Raw genomic sequence first — 21413 nt, forward strand, 5'->3', positions numbered from 1 at the left:
AGGAATTTCTTGTAGAGGATGGGCCTGGATTGGGTTGGAAATCTCCATCAAGTAGAAGTGTGTTTGAGAATTGTGGTGGTTTTGAAAGGTAGTGGTAGTGACATAACATTTTTGAATTTTGGTTTAGGGGATATGGGTGCGTGTGTAAAGAATTTATGCTTGTGAAGTTGGGTATAGGGGATACTGAAGAATGATGGGGAGGTAGTGAAGGTAAAGGAAGGTTCCTTATGCTGTATATAATGTGTAGTGGTAGTCAGAGGTTGGAAATTATAGAGTTGTGTATGGCAGGAAGTAAGTAATGAGAGGTAGAGAGGTAAAGTGAGTAGAGAAGAGCCATGGTATGATATAGAGTTTTGAAATGTAGCATCAGATTGATTAGAGACAGGATAAGGGTAATTTAATTTAACATTAATTGTTGGATGGAATTAGAAGGAGTGTTTAGAGTTAGTTAATTATGCTGTTCTGCTTAGCTCAGTCAGGTGACTGGAGGGGTAAAGGGAAATAGCAGGGATATTATGAAGTGGGGCTGATATGATTGGATAATTGAATTATTGTGGGCTGGGTAGTAGCTGTGGACAGAGTATAAATTAAATGAAATTGGGGGTAAGTGGGAATGGGGATGGGTAGGGGAACAGAGTGAGCCCGAGCATAGTGAGGGTGAATGGAACAGGATGACCCGACTGACCAGGACTGTGCACAGCCAAGTGGGAGAAATAAAACAATCAGGGAAACAGCAATGGCAGGCTGGATTATGGTGAGAATAACTGCACTATGAAAGACAAGGATGAAGTGCTTGCGATATTTTTATTTAGTATGAATGTTCAGGTAACGCTAGTATTACAAGTGATGTAATTTTATTCAGTGCAAGAAGTCCGGATGATGCCAGTGATAAAAAGAAAATAAATTCACACAGGACTTCCAGTTTTTTGGTGAAATGTATCTAATAATTAGTAAAGGGAAATAAGGAAGAGAAAACGTTTGCAGGTTAAGCAAGCTGCTGTCTCTAGCAGAGTGCTCATTTAGATGTAAGCATGCATTTCAGAGCATTCCACCGGTGGAAGGAAAAAAACAGTAGTTATTTTCATGGAGGATAATGAACAGAAATATCCCTAGAGACACCTACATGAGCTTGTTGAGGTTTATCTTCTTTTATTTAACAGGCACAGACTGTCCAGTTTTCTTCTGTAGTGGTCTTGGTCACAGGGAGGTGGGGGAGACAGTGCAGGCCAGGACTTCAGGCAGTACTATTTTGGAGCACTCACACCACGTGGCAAAACGGTTGCAAGTATTCATTCTCAGGTCTTGGTGATTACATTCATGAGGTGGACCCTGTTTTTTACAAAATCTTATCAAGAGGATACTGATATATAGACTGTATTTTTATATAGCATATATCACTTATTTATCTATTTAATATTTGTTTACCAGGAAAGTTTGACTTGAAATGAAGCCAATTTTCAGTGGGGGCATGTGGAGAAATACACCAGATGCATATCTGGTACATGGGAGGAAATGGGAGCACCTGGAGGAAACCTAAACAAATGCAGGGAGGACATGCAGACTCCACACAGAAGGCACCCCAGCCGAGAATCGAAATGGAGAACCTCTTGCTGTGAGGTAACAACGCTAACACTGCACCACTGTGCCTCATAGACAGAAGTAGGTTAAAAAATAAAAAGGATATAACTTGGTGCACAAGTCCCAGGATAAAAAAGTGCCAGATCACTGAAGGCACAATGGTGCCAGGGCTGGAAAAATAATAGTGCCGAATCTTCAAGACATGGAAACATTCCTACAATGGGGAAGGCAAGGCGTAGGGGGAGGATGCTCCTCCTGTTGTAGAAGGAAGTAGTAGTCCACAAAAGTCACAAAACCTGATAGGCCAAAAACTGGCCATAAAGATGATAGAGTGGAGTATTGAGGATAAGAAAGAAATTATGTAATGTTACTGTTATGCAAAAATACCTACATTTCTGGACAGAAGATATACAAAAAGATTAAGAGAGAAATTAGGGAAAAATACTTCCACAAGAAAAACTGTAAAAAGCTTCAAGTGCAAATTTGTGTTCATTATTACAACAGATTTATGAAAACCATTACACAGACCAAGAAACCTTGGATCCTTTGGAAAATGAAGTGACTGAGGAAGTGTAAAATGTAAAGAACAAAATCTAAAGATTTTTGAAAGGTATAAAAAAGAAATATTGACCTGGGAAAGAAAGAGAGGACATGGTACAACATTTATGCAAAGGAGAAAGCAAAACTAATCAATACAAAAAGAGCAGCACCAAAGATATTTGAAGAGAAATGCAGGTAAAGGTATCCAGAAATGAACGATTTTACAATACAAAAAAATAAGAAAACAAAGAGGGAAAGTAGTACAGAGGATTAGTAATGGAGAAGTTAAAGAAATAGAAACTGAGGTTATGGATTACTTATGAAGTGAAGGATTTAGTGTAGAAAATCTAATTCTGATAACACCACAGCAGGACAGTGCAATGGATCCCCAAATTAAGGAGAAACATTTGATTAGTGGCCATGTGAAGAAACTTTGTAGCTTTCCATAGGAAACCAGTACAAAAGTTCAGTTGGAGTTGTACAGCAAGGGAAAGAAAAAGAAACTGTGGCAACTCTAACACACAGTCCCCAGAATCCAAAAAAAAAAAAAAAAAAACTCAAGAGGCAACACCATCCAATGCAAAGTAGACCATTTATTGTATCAAACAAAACATAAAAATATATCGTAGTGAGCGCTTTCGTGTCACTATGAACACTTCTTCAGACTTATTCATTTGTTAAAAAAATATCCATTTAAATATATTCCAGAGACTACAATGGATAGCTCTCTAACCAATCAAATGTCTAAATTAATTAAACAATAAATGAACTAGTCTATTACACGCATTAAAAAGCTACATCCAGTACTAACACCCATATAATAATTAACATTAAAACATTCTAATTTAAAAATGCAATGTAACAACTTTTTAAGTTATTTTAAATGCTGTGATAAACTATAGGCAGCATTATTAACAATAAAAAATAAGAAAACAAATATATTGGCACCCTTTAACATCGCTAGGTGGCAGTATATGTATGTGATAAAGAATAAAGAATAAAAGATGTAGTGCCACAGAGAAACACAATGATAATGCAATGAGCATTGTCATATACAACCTAATATAATAAAGACTAAATGTTTAGCTAACCTATCTAACGCACATAACTAATATAAATATCTGAAAAACTATAAAAAAGTATAAAAACTATAAAAAGCCCTTATTGTAATTGAAAATGGTTTGTAAAATGAACCTAAGAAAATGTGTATGTAGGGAAAGAATACCTATATGTGACGAAACACAGAATAAACACATCTCTACAAGATTGCATAGAATAATGATCCATAACATACTCTCATATAAAAACAAATCTAATGTAATAAGCAACTGAACTATGAATATAGCTAGAATATCTGACTTAATAATATAAAAAAATATAAAAACTATTTAGATACATCAAAAAAATGAGAGACTAAATGTGACAATACCCTATATAATACATCTTAGTGTATAAAAAGTCTGTCTGCTAGGAACGGTTTCAAAGAAACTTGTTCATTGAATGTATGGGCCTTATTCGCTTACAGCTTCAAAATCCATTTATTTTCTTGTTTCTCTGTATAATTCTTGATATTTCCTAACCTAATCATTTTGCTAACCATTTCTATAGCTAAAAAGACAAACCTATGTGCTGAATCATTATTAATCACATGTTTAGCTAAGGCATTTCTATCATCCTCTTTGTGAATAGCATACAAGTGTTCTCCAACTATTTCACGTAAAGTCCTATTGGTTTTACCAATATAGAAAGAGGTACATTTTTGGCATTTCACTAAATATATTAAATCACGGGATTTGCAATCAGCATAGTGATGAAATGTATTATTATAATTGTGAATCTATAGGGCTAGTTTATATGGCCACCTGTGGGATCTGTGATTCCTTCTATATAGGGAAAACAGAAAGAAAACTCAAAAGAAGAATCTATGAGTATCTTAATGATATTAAGAATTGTAAGGATACTAATGCCTTATTCAAACATAGCAAGGAATGCACAGGAGCCACATTCAAGTTTACAGTGTTAGAACATACCCAAAGAGGGGGCCCTTGGGAGGAAAAAGTAGAATATAGGGAGCTTTGGTGGCAGGTAACACTAGAAGCATACAACCCACCTGGGCTGAACGAATATACTAGTATATTGCCAGTCTTGAAATTAAGGGCAGCTAAATTATAATGAAATTATAATGGTATTTTTGTAAGAAAGTACATAAATTTGATTTAGCAACATTTTTTGTTAACTTTACTAACAATCTATTTGATATAAGGGTATCTTTATAAATTATTTTCATAAATAATATTAATATGAAATTTTATTTTTTAATATAAAGAACTTTCTTATGATTTTTAATTTATGGTCCAGCATGTTAAATACATATGAATCTCCACTAGATGGCAGCTGAATACCACAAAGTGAATTGTTTTGTATATATGTATATTCTGGTATTTAGTCCCTTATCCTATGAAAGAAATGAGTTTATATCAACCCTACGGAAATTAATTTCACTTGTTTTAATATGTTATAAAATGAAGAGTTTTTAAATTTTGTACAACTGTTTTTTTAAGTGAATAGGGAAGCACACTTCTACAAAGAAAGTATGCAAAAGGAATTTAATTGAGTTAATTGATTTAAACTGTGTTCATTAATTAAATGATTATGTAGACTATATAAAGGGAATGTAAATGGTAATAAAGTATTCATCCGACGAAGTCTCAATACAGCAGACGAAAACGCAAGGGTTCAATAGCGTTTATGTTTTACGATTGATTTTGTTTAACTATTCAATTTACTGAGTGTACTGTGGCTTGGTAAATAAATGTTGTCCAGAAAGAATTTAAATTGCCGTTTTTTCTCCGTTTCTACACTAGTTTGGATTTTTGAAATGTATAAATGTTACCTGTGTCTGGGTGTCTAAACACATTGTCATTCGCCATGTAGGGACACTGATTACAGTTCCTACATGCAAACATTCCTTTCCTAACTGATTGCATTCTATTTGTTTCCTTTTGTCATAGCATAATAATCTTTTCAAGGACTTAGTATTTTTGTAGGAATATCTCAGTGTAGTCCCCAGTAGTCCTGAAATTTTCTCATCTACAGTTAGTATATTCCCATGCTTCTTCACTATCTCTTGTATTTTATTGTTATTGCTCGTATAACGAATAATTAATCTATTAACATGTGCTGATAAATTATGCCTTGGTTCATTCTGTTTACTGGTATCGCTCTTAAAAAAAGGGGTTACTTCTACCTTATCTGTTTATACCTGTATTATCAAACAGCTTCCTACAGTCATATGTTTTATACCCTCTCACCTTAAATTCTTGTTCTTGTTGTTGTAGTTGTGTCTTTCGGCTTTTCCCGGTTAGGGGTCACCACAGCGGAACTCCGGTCCGCTAATGATTGGTAGTTGATTTTTACGTGCCGAGTTACCAGCCCTGATGCACAACCTTCAACAAAGGTACACCCATTCACGCATGTCTCCACGCAGAAGACGCTGTAGCTGAAAATCGAACCGAACAGCATTTTACTGTGAGGCAACAACGCTACCACAGCACCACCACCGCGTTTGCCTTAAATTCTTGTACTAAATTTGTCAAAGTTTTATAAAAGACAGGATCTTGGCTACTCAGTCTAGAAGCCCTCAGTGCTTGGCTTTTAACTATGTTCTGATATATGTGTGGAGGATGCATACTGCTGCGACATAGGAGGTTATTCCTCCTACAACTCTTCCTATATATCTCTGTTTGTATCTCATTCCCTTGCTTACATATCAATACATCTAAGAACTCTATCATATCCAGTGACCAATGAGCTGTAAAAGACAAACGTTTGTCATACCATTAACATATTCTATAAACTCATGTAGCTTATCCTCAGTGCCTCCCCAAACAAGGAAAACATCATCTACAAATTGTTTGTAGTATCCAATGTAGTCTCTAAACTGTAAAGTATCAATAACATACGCATACTCCCAGTACACCATCACTAGACTGGCGTATGGAATGCCTGCAAAGTGAAGGATTTAGTGTAGATAATGTAACTCTGATAAAGTCAAAGCAGGATAGAGAAATGGATCCCCAAATTAAGGAGAAACCAGTGGATGGGAAAACATCAGATCATTTGTCATCTGAAGATACTTTGGAGCCTTCAGTAGGAAACCAGTACAAAAGTTCAGTCAGAGTTGCACATCAAGTTAAAGAACAGGAAACTGTGGCAACTCTGACACAGTCAGAATGAGAATATGAAACAGCAATGGATGACACAGGATGAAAATGAAGAGAAGGTGGCACAGGATGATGTTGTGGACCTTTCTGTAGAATGACCACAGGAAACAGAGGACAAAGAATGTGCCCTTAGTTTAAAAGAAAATGATGTAAGAGAAGAGTTACTTGATTTAATAGAGATGAATAGACATATTAAGATCAATGAAAGAAATAGACTACAGAAAGTCAATAAAACCCAAAAAGTTAGAAGTTGATAAAACAAATGAACACAGTAATTAGGACTGTTAAGAGAAATTCATGTGATATAACAGAAGTAAATAGGATATATTACTGTGCAGCTAAATTAATAACAGATAAAGTCTTACCACAAAAACACAAGCCAGTAAGAGAAAGGAAGGGGAGAAAACAAATGCTATCATGGAAGTATTGAATAGAGAAAACTATAAAATAATTAAAACAAGAAGTGTCAATGTTAGAACAGCACAGAAGAGGGATCAGATCAAAAAAGATATGCAGATAAATATAAAGGAAAAGTACAAATCAATCAATTTCTTAATGACCCAAAAAACTTTTATACAGAATTGGGAAACAAGGCAAAAGGAATTGAAACACCACCAATAAAAAGAAGAAATAGATATATTTTGGAGAAATATCTATAAAGATCCTGTGGAACATAACAAAGATGCTGAATGGATAAAAGAAATAAAAGAAAAAATAAGTTCAAATGTATAAGATATCAAATGGGATGAAGTAACATCCAGAAAAACTGAAACAAAGTTAAGAAAAGCTCCTAATTGTAAAGTCCCTGGGCCCAGATGCTGTATCTAACTTCTGGCTAAAAGTATTAACATCTTTACATGAAGATTAATCTATGAGTAAGAACTTTTTATATGCGCACCCAAACAGATACCAACCTGGTAACAACAAGAAAAAACAATACTCCTCCTCAAGAGTAAATCTGCAAGCTATCCTAAAAACTATAAACCAATAACTTGCCTTCCAACAATGTATAAACTTTACACTAGAATTTATGCCGACAAAGTTTATAGTCATTTAGAAGAAAACTCAATCATGGCAACAGAAGGGTAACAAAAGAAAGTCATATGGAACAAAGGATAATATATTGTTAAATAACTTTATAATGCTGAACTGTAAAAAGGGGAAGGAGCTAAGTATGGCATAGATTGACTACAAAAAGGCATTTGACATTCATGGATAAAAGAGTGCTTAAAAATGTATAAGATACACCCTACACTGATCTACTACATTGAAACTACATGAAACAGTGGCACACCACTTTGCAGTTAAACCATGATAAAGGACAGATTATTATTCCAAGGATAAAATTTCAAAGTGAGGTATCCTTTGTCACCACTGCTCTTTTGTCTTGCCTTTAATCCATTAAGGTGTCTAGTTAACAGGCTAGGTCATGGCTACAATTTGACTCCCAGAAAACAACAAAGCATAAAGAGCTCTCATCTTCTTTTTGTGGATGATTTGAAACTGTATAGTTCATCAGACGAGGAACTGAATGCACAACTGCAAGTGGTCAAAACTTTTTCAGATGATATAAGAATGTCATTTCGTCTTGATAAATCTGCAAAAGCAACCTCTAAATCAGGAAAACTGTACCACCAAGAAAACATCAACCTGGGACAGGAATGTGATATAAAAGAACTTGAGCGAGAGGGGGGTGTATAAATATTTGGGAAATGCTGAAGGATCAACAATAAAACATGAATAAATAGGAATAAAACTTAGTAAGGAATATTTGAGAAGAGTAAAATTAATACGGAAAACATCTCTGACATCTAGAAACAAAGCCCAAGCTATAAACCAATTTGTTCTTCCTGTCTTACCTTACAGTTTTGTAGTGACTGACTGACCCCAAAAGGTGTTGGATCAGTTGGACAGGAAAACAAGAAAAATGCTTCATGCTTATGGAATGATTTATAAAAATCAGTGTGTACCAAAACTATATATTCCCCATTCTGAAGGAGGTATGGGCATCCTAGAAATTGATTACATGCATAGATCTGCAGACATAGGACTGCATACATATATGCTGACCTCACAAGACCCAAACATAGTGAAAGTTGAGGAGAATAGGTCTATGATGACATCCCTGCTTAGTCTAGCAGAAGTATATCGGTGTCAAGCAGAAATGGAAATCAAACCAGAAGTAGGCAGTAACTGAATGTGCCAAAAAACAAAAGAAAGAATATAAGGTGAAGTATCAGATGAGAGTGCAAAAAATTTGGAAAATGCATAAATATAGTTGCAAGTACACAAGTCTCTTGGAACAACCTCATGTCGATTAGGACTGAATGCAGGAATGGTTAAGGAGAGGTGAATTTAAACCAAAAGTTGAAAGGTTGATATTGGTGGGCCAGGACAGTGGACTACATACATACTGGTTTGCAAAATCCAGTGAACATGTGGGAAAAAGAGACAAATGTAGGTTTTGTAAAACAGATTTGGAAAGAGTCACACATCTTGCTACTGTTTGTGATATACTAATGGCAGAAGGACTGTATACTGAAAGGCATAATAATGTGGCAAGACTGCCGCATTGGGGATTGTGCAAACATTATAATAATGAAGTAGCTGAAAATCATTGGAAACACGAGCCACAAAGCATCATAGAAAATGGTGATGTTTATATCACATGGGATCACCCATTACCGACAGTTCAAAAATAGATGCGAGAAAACCAGATATAGTAGTCCATGAAAAGAAAACAAATGTAGCAGTGATCACCGAAATGGCTATGTCCAGTGACTACAGTGTCTTACGTACAGAGAGGCACAAATTAAATACCAGGATTTTCAGGCAGATATGAGGGCAATGAGAAAGAAGGATACTCAGACAGTTTCAATGGTAATAGGAGCACCCGGACTTATAAAAAATAATTTGCAATCGTACTTAACATGTTACCGATACATATAACCCCATATGAATTGCAGAAGGAGTCAATTCTGGACACATTGCAGGTGATACAGAGATCACTTCTGGCTGACATCAAAGACTGAAGCAACACTAATTTCATGAACTTTAATCATACTTTGACTTAGGAATGGAGTTTATTCCTGTCATGGTGTTAGAAACCCAAAACTCCTTCCATAAGTATAGGAAATGACCTTAAATTATGCTTTATTTAATGAAGATAGATGGTGGTCAGCATGAGAGGGTATATGCTTTAAGAACACTGGTGGGTGCTTTTCAAATTATGGAGATCTGTATGTCTTCATTTTTTTGCATTAGATTTTTGATGTCTTTGATTGTGACTTGTGTGAAAATACTGTATTACGTTCATCAGTTTGTAGCGGTAGGGTGTGGGCTTCTGAATTTCACTTTTGCTATCCAGATAGAAGAATTACAGGAGGCCTACAACAGCATTTGCAGTCATATTAATCCACAGGTATGCTTTGCTTTCTGGCTTATTTGTTTTCAAGCCTGATATCTTTATACAAGGTAAAAGCATACTGGAGAGCTGGATGCAAGATATCTGATCAAAGTGAATTTTACTACATCTACTGTTATACGGCACTAAGAATTTAGTATAGTTCAGAAGGAAAATATTCCATAAGTCACTAATAAGAATTTAGTATAGTTCAGAAGGAAAATATTCCATAAGTCACTAATAAGAATTTAGTATAGTTCAGAAGGAAAATATTTCATAAGTCACTAATAAGAATTTAGTATAATTCAGAAGGAAAATATTCCATAAGTCACTAATAAGAATTTAGTATAGTTCAGAAGGAAAATATTCCATAAGTCACTAATCACATATTTTCTGCCAGTAGCACGGCATTCTTTATTACATGGTTAGAGAGTTATACCTTCTGCATCCTCATAATCTGATTAGACATCTTCAAAGACATCACATTTCAGAGGATGTTGCTTTTAGGTGTACTCGTCTTATAGTAAATAATCATTTTCAACAACAAAAGAAACTTTTGGTGAAAAATATACATGTTGGATTTGTTTTCTTTTTACATCAAAGTGGAATTGCCCAGGATGTCAGATGACCTAGCTGCAGCTCTGTAGAAGAGATGGAGCTATTGCCATTTAAGACCAGAAGAGATGGGAGGGGGCATGCTCAGATCATGCTAGGGGAGATATGAGGCATGCTCAGATCGTGCTGGGGAGATATAAAGGAGTAATGATGAACAAAATGCTAACATAGGGAAGGAAGTGGCATAGGGAGAAGATTCAAGAGACTAACTGCTCCCTGGAATGCTAAAAGCAGTTTTCAACGGAGAGGGTTGCGGACCTATGACTAGTCTTGCTAAAATGGTAGGTAGAGAAGAAATACACCAAGGCATTCAATAATAACATTAAAATTGTATTAAAATATACAGGGAAAGTAGAGATGGAGGAAGGTAAAATGTTAAGACAACTGAAAGATGAGGCTATATAGGCATGTGATATAATTTACCTGATCTCAGAGTTCTTAGTGGTCTTTATTGTTGGTTGGAGAGGTGTTTTTCTCCTTTACCATTATCACTTGACTTCAGCATCTTCTGTTGAAATCATGGAGGGAAACTTTTCAAATTCAGGAGAAAAAACACAGATATATGTTGTTGTGCTGGATTTGTGAATGTTGCATTTTATGATTAATTTATGCTCAACAGTTATTAATGAAAGCTTGCACTCTGCCCAGTTTCTGTAGAGAGTGGGACTTTTTTTTCTATAAAAACAGTAGAGTATGCAGCTATATAAATAGATTGTAATATCTTGTGCATGCAAATGTTTATGCACCTCCATGTACATACATAAACAATGTATCTATACAGTTTTGATATGTACTAATAAAAAGCAATATATTTATTTATGTATTTGCTTGTCTGTGTAAGTCACTTTTTGTTATCAATATCACAACTAAAGAAATAAATCTAAGACTTCTGAAATGGAATCCAAGTTGAAACAAAAAGGAAAAAGGCAGTAAAAGATAGCTGTTCTTTGCTATCTACCTGAAACAGTCCACACAGACCTTATACTAAGTATACTATACTAAGAATGAATACAATGGTATTGCTGTCAGGGTAAGATGCCTATTCTCAATGCAAACTGATGCAGGAATTACTGTGCCTAAGAAGCTCTTTATTCCCAGAACCTACCTCTTCTTTGGCCTTTTGGAAGATGTCCAGGTAGATCTGCAGTATAAATCACCCCATCTTAATTAAAATGCTGCACTAGTTTGTTTTATGAGCACTCCTCCTGCTGTGGTCATTTTCAGGCATCATTTATTTCAGACAAGATGAAGTGAGAAAGGGAGACAGCATAGCTTTGTGATGCACAGCCGTTGCTCTGTCTATAGTTAGAGTTATGATTAAGTTTTTAAACAGACATTTCACTTCTGTGCTTTGGGGCTGGGGAGTCTGAGAGGGTGTAGTATTAAATGCATAACTCAGGTGATGTCAAGGGTGAGAGAGATCCCAGTACAGAGTGTAAAATTGTAAAACATTAATAAGCAAACTGAATTAACAGAAAGTGCCAGCAGCACATTTTGCTGTATTGTGCTGTTCTGCAACCCTTTTAGCCAAAGTACTATTTCCACAACTTCAGCATTAATGGCCCTGAAAGGATATTTAATTGTCTGTCTGGACACAGGCCAGTACCGAGAGGGAACCCATCAGGAACTCACTGTACCAGATATTGGATTTGTGATGTACGTTGCTTCTGTTGTGCTAGCGTGGAGAAAAGACACAAGATAAGAGAGAAACAGAAGGAGGAGTTGGGCCATTTGTTTGGATATTATATTCAGAAGAGGTTTCTGTGTTAATTCTGACATGGCAGGTGAGGGAGTGATGCATTTGTTCTTATTTGTTGTTGGATAGAGATGCCTTTGTATTAACAGGCAGCATGACAGAAATGCAGAATTACAAGTTTCTCCGTCATTTCTGGATCAGTAAAATTCTGTTATATGTGAGGTGACAATAAGAATAAATAGAAATTATATACGACCCTTCTTTGGGCTAAGAGTACCACTGTCAGTGAAATATATTTAAGTAATACAGATTCATACAGGATGAAAGGGAGAGACGTCATCAATATGTAATTCTGAGAGTAAGATTCACTGTTGGTGGTACTGCAGTGATATGCCATTTAGTTTTGGTTATATTGATGCTTCTTTGCCTTACATTGTTACAGATACCATACAGGTGACAGAAATACAAATATTTATGTAGCCATGCACATATCAGTAATGCAACTAAAGCATTTAATGGGTATCTTTTTAGTGAGAATAAGTTTCAAGTAATTCTACTTCTTTGTGTTGATAACTTGTCTGTGTGGGATGGAGGAGCATAACTTTGTAAGGAGTAAGCAGAGTGTTGGTAATTCTTAATGTTCTCATCTTACAGCAGATAAAGATGCCACTGTTGTTTTACTGGCTAATCATTAACAGTAGATGATTTATTGCTTCTATAGGCATCTAATATAGACATCACTTTGGTACGGTTTGCAGCTGTTCAGCTTTTACATTAAACTATAAGAAATTTTCATCTCTGTCATATTCATTACAAACAGTTTTAATTCTTGAGGCACTTAAACAGCATCGCTAGTTAATAAATAACTGTTCATCACATAACAGATTTTAGACTGTCTTTACAATACACACTTTTTAAAAGTTAAGTTTTTGCTGCCTGAGTAAATATGTTTCAAATGTTAAGGAGAATATAATAACTACAGTGGTACTTTACCCTTTATTTTGACTAAAACTTAAAATGGGTTGGCAATTGCATTTATTAGAAAGAAATAGTCTTGGAGAGAAATACACCTTATTTCTCACCGAATGTGTTCTGTTGCACCTTGCAAGGGTTTCTGCTGAAGTGTCCAAATAAAACAAGTTATATAGTGACAAATGCAAATGTAAAAAGAATGACATTGGGAAACGCTGCAAGGACAAGGATTGTGAATCATTTTAAAAATTATGTCAACATGTGGATTTATGGGGGTCCACAAGCTCAGACATTGCTTGGTGACTTTAAAATTTAGTTTCATTGCTGGTTCTTGGCTGCTAGGCCTTGCATCTAGTGTCCACATTTATTGTGTTACATGCTCTCCGTTGTTATTCTCCCTGTGTTCTCTGTTTCACTTTGGTCTATAAAAAGCCCTTTTAGATCTGCTCACTTTCCTGGTAATAATATAATAAATGAAACAAAATAAATTATGCTAGCAAATGTTCTTCAGCATCAGCCTGAATGTGAAACATGTTTTATAGCCGATGTGCCCTGAAGAAATGAATGCGCTGTTAAGTCTAAGCTCTGAATACTGAAAGCTGCCAAGATCTGGATCTAAATAAAGGCATCAGTGGTTTCAAGGTTATATTCCTTACATTAAAAACATGTTCATAACTTAAAAAGGGAAAAGATTTTGGACGTTCTCAAAGCTGGTGTTCCTTGTGATTGTTCATTATGTTCATTATATAGTTATACCCCAGTACAATTACATATATCTGACTTCAAAGATGAATGCACACAGCTTAGCTGAAATGACTTTACTGGCTGTACATAAATAATAATAATAACAACAACAAAAATAATAATGTAATACAGATATGGAGTCAGTGGCTGTCACATTCACGAGGTCATCTGTATAAGACTGCCTGAGTAAAATCTTTAATAAAAGATTCCCACCACAGTTATAAAGACAGCTATAGTTACAAGAAAAGAATTACCCAATTAAAGGCAGGCAGGCTCGTAACTTTGGAGGGGTTCAGTCCCTTTGATATATATTTTAAACATACTGCTTCTCATTATTCATCTTTGTGAATAAAGGTAATAGAGTTCTCTGTGCTTCACTCTGAAGATGTCTTTATAACAGTGGGGGCAAACTTTAAAACTGAAACGAAAAATAGGATTTTGCTTTAGTTCTCAGAAATCACAACTGTCTTACAATGATATAGTCAAATTTACCTGTTTTATATTACATATCAATATATTAAAACCTATTTATTTTATAATCCTGTATTTTCTAAAAAGTAATGTAGTAACATGGTACTAGTGATTTTCAATAGCTGTACATGATTTTCAACAGACCATTTTTACAGTCCTTCATGAACTAAAGCAGTAGAAATACTGTCAGGAAAGTAATTTCATACATCAATTATGGCAGTAGATATGGTGGAAGAGATATGCATAGATAATGTGATAGTGCATGAGATTATACTCCTGAATAGTACACAGAAAATTTGGGTTGAAATATTTGAACATGGAAAAGCTATAATCAAAGACTGACTGTATTATGTTCAGGCTTTCAGCATTGGTATTTATCAATAATTTTGAAACATGCTGTCAGAATACTCGTCTGACAGCCACACCTCATTAACTTCAACATTGTCACAGCATCATTTAGTACAGAAGAGTGCTTTCACATGGTGAAATCCCTTTCAAGGACAGGTTTGTACAATGGTAGTGACATGATTCATGACATGGAAACCTAAAACTGAAAATGCTAAAAGTTTGTGTAGAAAATGAATAAAAGTACCAGCATGTGGCTGTTTTATAAATACACTGAATTGGATAGTCCATAGAAATGCATGACATGCAGTTCCATGAGTTCACAGTCAGCTCCAGGACTGTGACACATTCTTACATGAGTTCACAGATAGCTCCAGGACTGTGTCACATTCTTCCATGAGTTCACAGTCAGCTCCAGGACTGTGACACATTCTTCCATGAGTTCACAGTCAGCTCCCGGACTGTGTCATATTCTTCCATGAGTTCACAGTCAGCCCCAGGACTGTGACACATTCTTCCATGAGTTCACAGTCAGCTCCTGGACTGTGACACATTCTTCCACAAGTTCACAGACAGCTCCAGGACTGTGACACATTCTCCCACAAGTTCACAGACAGCTTCAGGACTATGACACATTCTTCCATGAGTTCACGGTCAGCTCCAGGACTCTGCTCCACAAGAATGAAGCTCTGACTCCAGTTCAATAAACACAATGACCCTGTAGCTTTTGGATGGTATGTGTGTAGCTGGGGGGGGGGGGGGGGGTCAATGCCCAGAGAGAAGGTCTTCAATTTCATTCAGGGATAATACTAAGAGGAAAGGGTAATTACAGTGTTACAAAATGACCGATGATACAGTGAGGCTAGGCATTATCAGCATCATTGTAAAGAAGGCTGCAAGATAGGGGAGGAATTTTTAATTATGAAACCAAACCTGTTGTAGTAATGTAAGGAGGACTATTTCTATTGTTTCGGAGACTAATGCTGCCAGAGTTGATGCAAGTATCAGTACTAGGACCTTTGGAATTGGGGGATTGAGCACACCTCATATTATTAATTAAGGCTTTCTTTATGAACGGGAGTAGAGCACTGCAACATAGTGATTTTTATATTTGAAAAAACACAGTTGTAGTTTGAGGCAGATGTTTTTTTCTTTTATTTCATAGACTGCAGCAACTAAGTGTTCTTTTCACGATGACAATGGGGGACAACTTGGCAACCCACAATGTCATTATAAAGACATGATTGTTTATCAAGTAGCATTTTCACATTTGAAGACAGGAAGAAAAATGTTGTAGGTTCTTTTCCCCATATTTGGATTCATATTCCAGTACTAACAATGAACTGCGGTGGTTGTGCTGTGGTAGCATTGTCGCCTCACACTAAGACGTTGTCCTGTTCGATTTTCAGCTAGAGCGTCTTCTGTGTGGAGACATGTGTGAATGGGAGTACCTTCGTTGAAGGTTGTGCGTCAGAGCTGGCAACTCGGCACATAAAAATCTACAGCCAATCATTAGCGGACCAGAGTTCCGCTGTGGCGACCCCGAACCAGGAAAAGCCGAAAAACACAACATTCCAGTACTAACAGTATAGTGTACTGGGGAGATTCTTATTAGGTGGCATCTTTTATATAAGATGTTAAACTGAGAATCCATTTGCCTGAGTTGGTAGTAGCTCTGCTGTATGTGAGGTGATGAGATCCCATAAGTTAAATTCCAGCAAATAAGTACCAAGATCTTCTAGAAACAGAAACTATCTTTACGAGGAGCAAAGGTAAACAAGATCAAATTGTCAACTTCCACTAGATAATGGAAAATGCAAGGGAGTTCTGGAAAAAAATCTAATCTGCTTGACTTCTCTAAAGCTTTTGAATGCATGAAACCCTAACAACATGGGGCCAAGTTCTTAGACAACTGAAGATACTGGGCCACCTTATTTGTCTCCTTACGAGTCATATGGAGAACAAGAAGCAACAATTAGAATAAAATATGACCAGTTCAGGATTGGGAAAGGAGTACAACAAGGCTATGTGTTGTCACTGTACTTATCCAATGTATGTACCGAGCACGTTATGCAAAATGCTGGTGTAGATGAATCAGATGCTGGAATCAAAACTGCTGGGAGAAATATTAACAGTTTTACATATGCAGGTGATACCACTCTGATGGCTGAAAGTGAGGAAGAGCCTGTTGATAAAGGTGTAAGTAGAAAGCACAAAAGCTGGCTCATTGCTTAACATTACACTGATGTCATCTAGCATGATCTTTGCAAATAGAAGGGGAGGAAGCGGAGGCACTGGCAAATTTTATTTCCCTGGCCTCAAAGATCTGTGCAGATAGTGACTGCAGCCATGAAATTACGAGGCAATTGCTTTTTGAGAGGAAAGGAAAGCTATGGCAAATCTGGACAAGATTCTAAAGACAAATCATTGCATTGTTCACAAAGTCCTATATACTCTTTGTTTTTCTCTCGCAACAATTGTCTATGTAATATAATGTTTTAGTAATGTACTAGTGGAGCTTTTCTCCTCTGGTGTCTGCTGAAAAAGGGCTTTGCCCAGTCAGACTAACCCGGTTAACAAATGTCAAAATAATGAAAAATAAAATAAATAAAATACAATTCTGATTAGTCAAAGCCGTGGTTTCCCAGTAGTAACAGATGGCTGTGAAAACTGCACTATAAGTAACACTGCACTGGCAAATTGATGTTTTTGAACTGTGATTTTGAGAAGATGTTTGAAGGTTCCATGGACTGCAAAAAGATTGTATCAGTCAAAATGTAAGGAAATAAATCCAGACTGTACAATGTTAGGCCTGATAGTGAAACTAAAACTACATTTTTTGGCCACATATATCAAAGATTGGATTCAGGAATGTAGACTTTCATGATGGGGAAGACTGAAGGCAAAAGAAGAAATGGTCAGCAGAGGCTAAGGTGGATGGACAGTATTACTGAAGAAATTAATAAAAAACTTTCAAGAACTTCAAGAAACAGGTCTTACCAGCCAGGTCTGTTCTGCTAAAGTCATTAAAGTCAGGTAGAGTCACATTCTACTAAATGACTTAACAACAGATGCCTGTAAAACATACTATGTCACTCTTTAAAAATAGTTGGGGAGCTTTGTTTGAAGAACCAAAAAAGCAAGCTACAATAGAAATATAAAGTATGCTTCAGACATAAATTCATGTCTGTTTTCCAATTCATAAAATCAGTTAACTCAAAAATGCTGTTCCATAGTTTTCATAAAATACACATTACTAAATCTTTCACTTTCTCCTTTGCTATTTTCTCATAACTTATCATATCTTTAGTCAGCTTTATATACTAATAAATTAACCTTTTCTTTTCTAGAACTTTAATATAGTTTTATAATTTTCTACTACATTATATGTTCATAGGTAGGTACTAGGCTATCTGCCCGAGGGCATTTATAAGGCTAGCCAGAGTGTGTCAGCTTTCACCGCCCCATTGATTAATTAACTGAGCCTCTGTCAAGCAGAGCCAATGAAGTGATCCCAGGGGTGTACTTTCTGTTACCCATCCACTCGTCAAGGCTTCTCTTGAAGAGTGTTAGTGAGGGGCTCTGCCGAATGTAGTTAAGAATTTTGTTCCAAAGCATGGGGAGTCTCTGTGACAGGAATCTATCCCTCCAGCATGTTCTATTTATTGTTGTGGCGAGGTTTAGCTCACTAGAGAGTGTGGCTCGCAGTGACTTGGATTTCTTTAGGTGGAGCATGTCCAGCAATGCTGAGCTGGACATGGCTTTGTAAGTCAGGCAGAGATCACCTCTGAGTAAGCGATATGCCACTGAGTACAGCCAGAGTTATTTCAGTCGGGCTGCATAGGACATATGTTTGAGGCCAGTAATCCTCTTGGTGAGGTGCTTTTGTGGTCTTTCAAGCTGTTGGAAGTGTCTTGTGAGGTACATCCCAAATGGGGCATTGTACTCTATGATGGGTCTGATGAGTGATGAGTAGAGGGGCACTATAACCTCTTTATTTCTAGATGCAAACCCCTTAGTAATTAGATGGGCCACATAGAAGGATTTCCTAACTACTTTGGCAATATGATTGTCAAAGGAGAGATTACTATCTACCTGGGTCCCCAGATCTCTTATTACCTATTCTGTATTAAGGGGGCTGCCGCCTATGTGGTAATTTGTGGGATGACTATGCATTTTTTGGCATTTAGCTTGAGGCCATGACTTTGACACCAGGTGTCTGTCTCAGTAAGGCCTTTTTGGAGGATGTCCGTGTCAGCCGGAGAGTCAATTATGGCTCCCAGTTTGCAGTCATCGGCGAACTTGGTTAGCCATCGTCCTCCTGTGTTTGCCTGTACTTCTGAGAAATATATGCTGAACAGTAGGGGTCCCAGAACTGAGCCTTGTGGGACACCACTTGTGACTGGTTTAGAGGCAGACCTGGAGCCCGCTATTCTTACCGTGTGAGTTCTGTCTGTAAGCCAGTTGGCAACCCATCTTGTGATGTAAGGGTTTATGTTCAGTCTGGTGAGTTTTTCTATAATACCCAAGTGAGGAATGGTGTCGAACGCCTTGGCGAGATCAAGGTAGGCTGTGTGTACCACTTTTCCCTCGTCTACGGCCTTGGTAACTGTCTCGAAGACATCAACCTGGTTTAGTAGGCATGATCTGCCCTTAACAAAGCCAAACTGGGTCAGGTCAAGTGTTTGGAGATTCCCAAAGTCTTTGTTAATGAGTTCCATAATGATGTACTCCATAGCCTTGCAGACCAGGCTAGTCAGGCTTACAGGGCAATAGTTACCAGAGTCAGTTGTGGCCCCTCCTTTCTGGAGTGGAATAACCATTGCTGTGTGCCATTCTATGGGCACGTAGCCTGTGGAGAGGCTGAGGTTGAACAGCGTGTTTAGGTGGGGGGTTAGTTCGTTCTGTCGTTCGTGCAAGACTCAGCCTGGGACACCATCTGGCCCCATTGATGCTTGTTTTTGTCTTTTGAAAGGGCTGTTTTCACCTGTGCTTCTGTGATTTCTGGGACACTACACTTTTCCGGTATTGTTGTGGGCCCTTTTGAAGGTGAGAGGGTGGTGAAGTTTGCACTGAATCTATCTGCCAGGATGTTGGCAATATCAGTCGGTTCAGTATATTTTGTGCTATTTTGCACTAGTTCAGTGCATATCTGCGAGTTGTCACTTAGATTCTTGACATAGCTAAAGAAGGCTTTGTGGTTATCTTTCGAATCCTTGACTATTTTTCTTTCAAAGATAGCCTTGGATGATTTTATGAGGGACCTTAGTTTCTTACTGATACTGATCAGGGATGTCTTTCCTTCTCAGGATTTGATTTTTTTCTGAACTAGTTTCCTCCTTTTGTTGTATAACCTGTTTATGGCAGGGGTCCACCAGACTGATTTCCTTCTCTTAAGGGAGTGAGTCTTGGTTTTGCTAGGGATGGCACGATCCATGCAACCTTGTAGGTGCTCATAGAGTGCAATTGTAAAGGATTCTGCATCTTGGGCAGTGTTATCCTTTAGCGTGGGGGCTGTGAAACTTACCACCTCTGCCTTAAGTAAGGCGAAGTTTGCTTTAGAAAAGTTTTTCACTGTGGTTTCCTTGGTTGGGGGTGGTGGTGGGGTGTGTTCATCCAGGATGATTAGTTTATGGTCTGATCTAACCAGTGATTGGTTGACCTCTGGTACGGAGCACCTGTCGCCCATGTTGGTGATGACCAGGTCCAATATGTTGTGGCCTCTGGTAGGGAGTTTACCAGCTGATCCAGGGCATTTGAGTTGATAAATTCCAGAAAGCGCTGAGCCTGGGAGTTTGTACTCAAGTAGTTTTCCAAGTTAATGGTAGGGTAATTGAAATATCCTAAGATCAGGGTGTTCGGAAGGACCTTCATGTTTTCCAGTGTCTCCAGAAAGGTGGAGTGATGGTCCTGGGTCATGGAGGGTGATCTATAGCAGGCCACAATTTGCATTGCAGATTTGCCTGATGTTAGTTGCATATGGATGATCTCAGAGGTATCATGCTGTGCCACTAACCTGGAGGTGTGGGTATCCTTGATGAATATGGATACACCCCCTCCTTTTGTGTTTCGGTCTGTGCACTGTGGCCAAAATGTGTAGTATGAGTTGTAGCCCAGTAGTGCTGGAGTGCTGTCTGGAGCCTTGAACCAGGTTTCAGTTACTGCACAGATGTCGACGTTCTCCATACTTAGGAGTGCTTCCAGCGCATGCATTTTGAGATTTAAACTCCTGGCGTTGAGTAGCATAACCCTCAATTTTTTACTTGTGCTGTTTACGGAGGTGGGTTTGAATTTTGAGCCTTGCCTAAAAATGGCACTATGGAGGCAGCAAGAGCCTTGGCCAGTATTTGAAAGCTAAGGGGTGACAGGTGCAAGCCGTCTCTTGCAAAGCAACACAGCTTGTTGAACATGTCATTCCAGGCTGACAGACAATGAATCCCCTTTGAATGACACCAGAAGCTTAGTGAATTGTTGAAATGAATATTTTTTTCTTTATACTGAGGTATCATTCTTGGTGAGGGCAGGATGCTACTCAGGGTCAGGGTCATACTCGCCTGGGCTACATGATCAGAGAGCTCTTCCATGTCTCTTTTCATGTAGTCCAGGGAGGTATGGCTCAGGTCATTCACACCAACATGAAGAATGACAGAGTCATATTTGTACTTGTTCTGGAGTGACCTGAGTGCTTGTGTTATGTGGCAGATTCTGGCTTCCGACAGGCAGCTGACAGTAACCTTCTCCTTGTCCAGCCTAGTGAGTAGGGCATCAGTGTGCCTGACTATTGAGTCACCTATTACTAGTGTGTTAGGTATGTTATTTTGCCTTA

At 37.5% G+C, this 21413-nt stretch overlaps 1 protein-coding gene across 3 annotated transcripts in view; it reads left to right on the plus strand.

Moving 5' to 3' along the window:
* The window catches only part of EML2 (EMAP like 2), a 1798491-nt gene that overhangs the window by 401048 nt on the left and 1376030 nt on the right, over window positions 1-21413 (plus strand). Inside the window, exon 1 of one of the 3 annotated variants that reach the window (XM_044085337.1) lies at window positions 12031-12143. The exons of the other annotated variants lie outside the window; for them this stretch is intronic. Within the exon in view, the coding sequence (XP_043941272.1) occupies window positions 12137-12143 (7 nt within the window). The 5' untranslated portion in view covers window positions 12031-12136. Of the gene's footprint in view, window positions 1-12030; window positions 12144-21413 lie in introns of those variants that run through there. 3 annotated transcript variants of the gene reach the window in all.

This window comes from Protopterus annectens, chromosome 1.part0, assembly GCF_019279795.1.
Source record: "Protopterus annectens isolate FY-2018-M chromosome 1.part0, PAN1.0, whole genome shotgun sequence".
Taxonomy (NCBI): domain Eukaryota; kingdom Metazoa; phylum Chordata; order Ceratodontiformes; family Protopteridae; genus Protopterus; species Protopterus annectens.